This window comes from Vespa velutina, chromosome 6, assembly GCF_912470025.1.
Source record: "Vespa velutina chromosome 6, iVesVel2.1, whole genome shotgun sequence".
Taxonomy (NCBI): Eukaryota; Metazoa; Arthropoda; class Insecta; order Hymenoptera; family Vespidae; genus Vespa; species Vespa velutina.
Genome location: NC_062193.1, coordinates 1,029,419 through 1,037,591, shown reverse-complemented (window position 1 = coordinate 1,037,591; position 8,173 = coordinate 1,029,419). Strand labels below are relative to the sequence as shown.

The following is an 8,173-nucleotide window of genomic DNA, read 5'->3' as shown; positions in this document are numbered from 1 at the left end:
AATAATAATAATAATAATAATAAAGATTTGTAACAGAACGTAACGTCGTTAAATTCATAATACGATCAGAGTTAACATCGGAGTAATAGACATTAATTTTACTATAGCGGCAATACAATAATTTTCCTCTTAGCAGCAGCACCCTAATCCGTCCATGTTACGGGGGGGAACCTGAAATTGTTCGACCCTCAAATATTGCCTGGACATGAGTGAGAGTAAGAGAGATAAAGAGAAGGGGGAAGAGAATCGCAGTTTTGCTCCTGATCGTTAATCGCAAACCGGAGCACACGCACGTATAAATGTTCCCCCATGTTGCACATGCACCTACGTGATCGACGCCGATCCACGTAATGAATCTCAACAATGTGTAGGTAGGAATCGTGCAGGGTCATTCGTTTATATACTCTTTAGAATTCAGCCAAAGGTCGTTCCTGCGTTTAAACCTCTCTCTCTTTCTCTCTCTCTCTCTCTCTCTCTCTTTCTCTCCCTCTGTTTAACCGGAGATCGATAATACATCGAGATAAACGCGACGTCGTCCAACATTCCCTCGTCCTTTTATTCTTTTTTCTCTCTTTCCTTTACCACCGTTCGACCTTTTTAAGCAACGAACTCGTATAACCAGTCTCTCGACTCCGAACATTTTATCGTGGTATACGTATATATAAACGGCGAAGCGTTATTTCGAAAATTATTTCGATGAAAATTCGTCGGGAGTACGGTCGTGAAAAATTGAAATAAATTGCGTGATTATATCTTGCTAATAAAAAGTGAGAGATTAAGAATATAGATAAAATCAAATTAATTTGTACTTACTTCGAACAAATTTTGTTACGGGACACACAGATACTACAATTTTGATAAATCATGTCCATTCATTGACATATTTACTTAATATATCATCAACCTAAAAAAATATGATGAAATAACGAATTTTGAGAATTAAGGGCATTGTTATTATCGAACATTTTTTAAAAAGAAAGAGAATTAAAATAATACAGAAAACGTCTTTAACGTCGAATTGTACGACGACACGTGAAATGTTAATTGTTTTTTTTTTTCTCCTCTTAATCAGCACATTGCGCACTCGCTATATGTATAATACGATATTCTCGAAACGTACACAAATTCAACAAAGATTCAGGCTATTTTATTTCGCTGATATTTATTTCTTTAATTTTACAAAGAACATTCGTATTAAAGTCTACAACATAAACTTGGGCATATTGAACGATGGAAATTATTGTTTTCGCGGACTACCACCGGTCGTTCTTGGAGCTGCCACGAAGAAAAAAAAAATATATATATATATATATGTATGTAAGAAAAAGTGCGATTTTTCTCTACAAAATCGGTACAACGAGTCCCCGAAATCGTAGGATCGTTAAAAGAAAGGAAGAGAAATATAGGGAAAAGGACAAAAAAAAAAAAAGAAAAGAAATAAAATAAAAGAGAAAAAAGGACACGGATCCTTTCTTCGATTACTTACACGTCTAAATACAAATTCTCTATTATCGCAGAAATTACAATCTCTCTCTCTCTCTCTCTCTCTCTCTCTCTCTCTGTCTCACTTTTTTCTTGCGGTTCTTTTTCTTCTAACGTCACTTATTTACTACAATGTATGTACCTATTACCACAATCATTATATTTCGTCAAATGTTACGTCGACGAACGGGAACAGAACAAAAGATGCAAAAAAGGGAAAGACCGATGACTATGATGACGATAATGATGATGATAATGACGATGACGATGACGATAACGAGATGACGTTGATGACAATGATAATTATATGACGGTGATATGTTTATGTTGATAAAAGATGAGCGATGTTCCTTTTCAATGATCTTCATTGTCGTTTATCGATGTCCTCTAAAGCAAAATTGTCACCTATTTATCTAATAGAAAAAACAAAAATTCATATGCTTATATGTGTATATATATATATATTTATATCTCGTCTTTTATCGTTTCTAAACAAGTGGCACGAGCAAAGGCACGAATACATGCGAACGATTATCGTATTGCCTTCCTCCTTTCTATACACGGAGCTCCAACAGTTGTGAACAATGACGAAGATTATGGTTGGCAATTTTGCATTTCTTTTTTGTTTTTCCTTTTCTTTCTTTACCCGGTACAATATATATGCACATATATATATATATATATATATATATATATATTCGTGTGTGTATATATTTTTTATCGCTCTTTCCAACTTACGTATCTCTCTTTTTCTTGCTAACGCAAATAAATGATAATAAAAAAAGAATGCGTATACACGTTGGCACTTTACGAAGAACGAACGTGTCATAAATGTCGTAAGCACAACTCGAAGGAGAAAGAATAAATGGCTTGCTTGGTCTCTCTTAAGGGTTTTTACTTTTCGTATTATTACTATTATTACTAGTATTACTACTACTATTACTACTATTATTATTATTTATTTTTTTTTTATTATCATCATTATCTTCATTATTATTACTATCATTATTATTGTTATTATTATTATTATTATTATTATTATTATTATTATTATTATTATTATTATTGATTATCAACAGTAATTATGCAAAAATATCGCGCCGGATATTTTTGAAAAATATCTGCGCCGACATATGCTTTTTAGGACTTCGTAGCTCGATGTATATGATCTAAAAAAAAAAAAGGGGGGAGAAAAAAAGGAAAAAGAAAAAAAAAAAGAAAAAAAGAAAAAGAAAAATAAGAAAAAGAAACAAAACAAGGCATACGAAAAACATGAAAATCATTATTATGGAGTGTTTTCGATTAGTTTCTCGACAGTCTTAGGAGGCGCATTGATTAGAAGCGCAAAATTGACAATAGGTCTTTTTTTTTTTTTTTTATATCTCGCAGTATCTAAATTCTTTTATCATTCTATCAATTCGTAGTCTTTGCCGTAAAAACGAGCGATGCTCGTTCAAGAATGTTCTGAAAGGATCATAAACGCGTGGGTTCAAGGGTTACCAGGTCCAGTCCTTGAAAATTGATAGAAAGAACCTATCGCATCTTCCTTCCTCGTATTCTAATATATTTTATCGAATATGTCAAATAATCTTCATAACGTATTCCAATATACATCATCACAAGTCATATATAGTATGTATATTATTTATCAAACTTCACATTCTTCTTTAACTGTTAATCGATCATTCTATTTCCTCGGTCGATCATCGTTTACATTATTTGTCGTAAGATCTATAACAATATGGTTATCAAAAATATTCTATTTTGTTTTTCCAAAATATTACGCTCTTAACTTGGTCGAACTTGTATAATTAATTGCACAATATATATATATATATATATATATATATATATGTATATATATATATATGTATATATGTATGTATATATATATGTATGTATGCAACATGTTAATACGTTCTTAAAAATTAAACGCTTTTATTTGTTTATTTATTTATCCGGTAACCCCCTAAGCACGCCGGGACGGTAATTATTATGTCGTCGTATAGATAATACAAAAAAAAAAAAAAAAACATACAAGATACAAATAGGTGTATATGTGTTATACAAATATTCGACTGTCGTGTAAATACGCAATAGGCGTTCACCATATACATACGCAAATATATATATATATATATATTAGAAAAAGAAGAACGTTTCGTCTTATTTTGGCCCCTCGATTACACGTGTCAAAACCTTATGAACATTCGCTTTATGTTCATAAGATAATACGTACATACATATTATGTCTTTTTGTGCGTGGAATGCAATATTGCTTTTCAGCTAAGACGGATATAAAGTATATTAGATGTATAATCAGTATCATAGTATCTACATATTTTCTTGTTTTTTTTTTTTTGCTCTTTTTTCATTTCTCTCTTTCTTTCCTTCCTACACATCTTCATTTTTCTTTCTCTCACATACATACGCACGCACGCACACATACACACTCACACAAATGCTCTCTCTGCCTCTCTCTCTCTCTGTCTCACTATATATTCATATTTTTATATATATATATATATAATATATATTTATCTTTCCCGTATAGATAAAGGACGACCTACAATATACAATACAATATGATCCTATTGCTTACTATATATATATAAAAAAAAAAAAAAAAAAAATAATTGATAGGAAAAAAGAACAACGCTTTTCTGGAAGGACGGCGTGGTGGGGAAAAACAGAGGTCTCTGTAAAAGGAGCCCAAGAAGAAAATGACGTGTAACGCGAAAATGGAAAAGCTTCATCAAATAAGAATATATTAAATGATGAAGGATTTCATTATTTTCTTTTCTCTTACTTTTACCAAACGAATATCATCGAGAAACTTTATTTGTTTTCCTGAAACATAATATAAAGATTAATCTCGTATATATCCGTGCGATTAAAAAGTAAGAAAAATCAAAAAGAAACGAATGGAATGTTGAACGGCGACAATAACATCCACGACGTTATGAGAATGAAAGAAAAAAAAATCTTTTTCGCGTTTCCTTCTTTGAGTTGTCCCATCGGCAGTGCAAATATTTTAGTCCTAAAGTAGAAGCAGCAAACAATGAAGAAGAAAAAAGATAAGAAAGGAAAAAGGATCTTTAGAGATGGACACACAGGAAGGTTGGGATGGAACAACTTGACCATAGTAGTGTACCGACGGTTCGTGAAAAGATAAAGGAAAGGAAAATAAAAGAAGATAAAAAGGAAAGAAAAGCGGGGGAAGGGAAAAGAAGGAAAAAGAACAAACGCCGTCCCTCCATTTTATCACACGATCGGAGACCGGCGAAGGTCTACGAGTTCCAGAAATACTTAAAATATATATCTACGATGACGTATACGAAATCGTTTTTTCGATCGCTACTCGAGAGCCTTCACACTTTCTCCATAATGTATGCTATGGGGTTTTTTTTTTTTTTTTTTTTTATTTCGTTCGAAAGTTTACGAACCAAATGCAAAACAAGATTTTTTTTGTTTTTTCTATATATGCTTGGCGCAGTATGAAAGGCGAAAAGCGATCGAACTAACTAATCGCTGATCTAACGTACATTTTTCTTCTTTTTTTTTTTTTCCTTTCTTTTTTTTCTTTTTTTTAAAAATTCTATATCCATGAGTTGTTTCTCTTGTTCTTTTTTTCATCGCCTGAATCTACCTGTAGAATTTTATATAAGGCGATCGACGTGCAAAGGATAGATCAGATTGTCGAATGGCAATCGCAAGAGTCCGTTTCTCAAAGTAGAATAAGAATTATGATAGATCATAAATCAAACGGAAAAATAGAATAAGCGTGGAAAAAAAGAAAGAAAAGAAAGCAAGACTACAAAAATAATCAGCGCTATGCGTTTGATTAACAGTTCTTTTTTTTTTTTTATTTTTTTTATTTTTTTTTTTTTTTTTTTTAAAGCGCTATCGAGAAGCATGTGTCATTATATAGATATAGCTCAATCCTTCCGTGGAAAAAATTGTTCGAATAATCATCATGATTATTAAAGGAGAAAAAAAAAAAAAAAAAAAGAAAAAAGAAAAAAATCACGGGAGGATCGAGCAAGAAAAGGACTCTTGCGATTGGTGGGACTTCCATGAAAAGATTTCCCATGATACGTCTTCGACTTTCTTTCTCTCTCTCTTTTTCTTTCGTCAAAGATGAAAAACGACGATATTAATGGATATTTTCGTTGTTCTTGGGGGGGATCCCATTTTGCACCGTAAGATCGATTTTTACGACCTTGAGCAAAAAAATATAACCCCTATGATGATGTCCTACGACAAACTGGCTCTAAACAGACTCTTTACCCTGTAGCTTTAAGGCCAAGTCGGATACGAGCTGTTTGTAGATCAACGGATCGATGTTCTTACCAAGTTGATAAAGAACGAACCAATCGCCTATTTGACAATTTTGAGCGATCGTTTCGATGTCGTGCTTTTCTGATAGGCGAGAACGTGTGCGTAATAACATCAAACGTAGCCTTGGTCCTGCGACGACGGCAGCGCGATATGCCAAGCTAAGACCGCTTAAAATCGACAGGATAATGAACCAGAACCAGAGAAACACGTAGATTTTCTCATTGACGATGTTCAACGGTAGAACGCAGAGACCGTCGAACTTTTGTACGGTACCGGACGCACCATATTTGTGGAAGGTACATTTGGTGACCTTCGGGAAAACGCGGGACATAGGATCGTCCCGATCTTCAGGCTCTAATTCCGTGAATTTGACGACGTCCGCTCCATACGTCGAGAATTCTCCGTCCAGGAAAAAGTCCATGAAATATATCTGTCCGACTACGTTGATGAAGTTTAAAATTTCGCAGAAGAAAAATCGGAATGCATAGAAGTTTTGGGAATGCAAATTCAATGTAAAATAATCTACGAGTAATTTTCGTCTCTCGCATTTCGTTTCCTCGTTTGCAACTGGACAATTTAGATCGAGCATGAGCATTTTTATTCTGCCACCTTCCCAAGTTTTCCAAAGATAACGTGGCACGTAGAAGAGTATCGCTTGGAAGAAGAGGGTGAAACATACCCACTGATAATACTTGTGGTATTTAATATCGTCGACGCCTTCGACGTGACTTCGTACACCTGGTTGTACAACGTCCATACCAACGACGCCGCCACGGTTCGGGATCGTAAAGGTCGAATAGATCCAGCAATAAGTGTCCATCACGTGGGGCGGTATTTCATCGACGATGCAATCAATCGGATCGCCGATATATTGCCTTGAGGTTACAAGTAATGAGAAAGCGATTAGTACGATCACGGTTGCTTTATAGTGCAATCGAAAGACATTATTGTCGATGCACACACTGTCTAGCTTGAGTAGACCTTTCACCGAGCCAAAAACGTCGAACATGGCTGCTGTATTTTTTCTCGATCGTCGATATTTCTTAAATTTATTTTCCCTTCCTGTAGTTCTTCGTCGATCGTAGTTGATTAATTCGTTCCGGCACTCGTTTTCTCTTTCTTCTTATTAAAAACAACGATCACAATGATTTAAAGAATTTCGTTGAATAACGCGACGTGACGCCGCGGTGCCGATTAGTCGTTCGTCGTGTGTTTCCTTTCTCAACAGTCGCGTGATCTCGGTTTCTTTCTTTATTTTCTTTTGCGCGCGCTTTGTTTCTCTCTCTTTTTTTTTTTTCTTTTCTTTTTCCTTCCTTTCACGCTCCTTGTAGTTGAAAGCGGTGCAACGACCACCGTGTGTGCCTGTGCCGCGCGTTGGCTGCTCTTTTTTATAAGCGAAAACGTGAACGAGCACGTGCTTGATTATCGAAAGAAGCGCGCGTTCTGTACCTTCGAAAATTACTACACGCACGACTGTACGACAATGCTGTACTACGACCGTCCTCTAACACACCGAGCGTCACCGAGCAGCTATCTCGTAATGGCCGCGTTCAGAAACGCCGTACGACATGAGGACACACCGCGCGTTCTACCGGCGTTGCTCCCTTTTGCTTTTCTCTTTCTCCTTCCTGCGCGCCCTTTCTCTATTTCTCTCGCGCTCCTTCTCCTCTCTCTCTCCCTCTCTCCCTCTTACTTCTTCTACGGCTCGTCTGTTGGTCTTTCTTTCTCTTTCTCTTTCTCCCTCTCTCACGTTCGTTTACGCATACACTACGCTTTCCCTCCCTCTTCTACGCTAGGACCAACTCGTCGACTGCAGGCCGATGTCGGGAGCCGAGAACTGTTCGTTGCTTCTGCTTGTAAGGGGAGATTCCGTCCCCCCTCCCCCCCATCCCCCACTTTTATGACGCGACGATACCGTCTCCCCCCTACGGAACGCGTAACTACTACGAATGCCGTCCCACGATCTCCCTCTGTCTTTTTCCAATGCGCACGCGTACTTAACCAATTTCTCTCTATGTTCGTCTCTCTTTCTTACGTATTCTCACTATCTTTCTCTTTTTCTTTACTCTTATTTGGTCTCTCTCTTACCTATCTCTCTTCTTAGCCTTTTAACGCTCAAACCATGGGGGCACGCACTACGCGGAGTTCGGACAATTTCGGACAAAATCGAATGAGATCGTGACTCAGTTCTTCCCACCATTGCTACGTCGCGTTCCGAAGCATGCGCTGTAGTACGCGGCAACAGCGGCTGCAGTGGCGCTGTTACCATGGTAACCAACGGCCGAGCGCATGGCGGATATTTGCCGGGGATCGGAGAAAAGAGAAATCTATTTATCCAACAAAGTTACAC

The 8,173-nt window shown here is 36.4% G+C and overlaps 1 protein-coding gene across 1 annotated transcript; it reads right to left on the bottom strand.

Annotated features, from left to right (window-relative positions):
• Nucleotides 1-1,125: 1,125 nt before the first annotated feature.
• On the bottom strand, nucleotides 1,126-7,614 carry LOC124950230 (innexin inx2). Its single transcript, XM_047496679.1, has one exon. It carries the CDS (start codon nucleotides 6,830-6,832, stop codon nucleotides 5,756-5,758), a length of 1,077 nt encoding a protein of 358 aa, XP_047352635.1. The 5' UTR covers nucleotides 6,833-7,614; the 3' UTR covers nucleotides 1,126-5,755.
• Nucleotides 7,615-8,173: the final 559 nt, after the last annotated feature.

Bases quoted from the DNA above. Each gene is read 5' to 3' on its own strand.
- LOC124950230 (XM_047496679.1), bottom strand. From the start codon at position 6,832: ATGTTCGACGTTTTTGGCTCGGTGAAAGGTCTACTCAAGCTAGACAGT.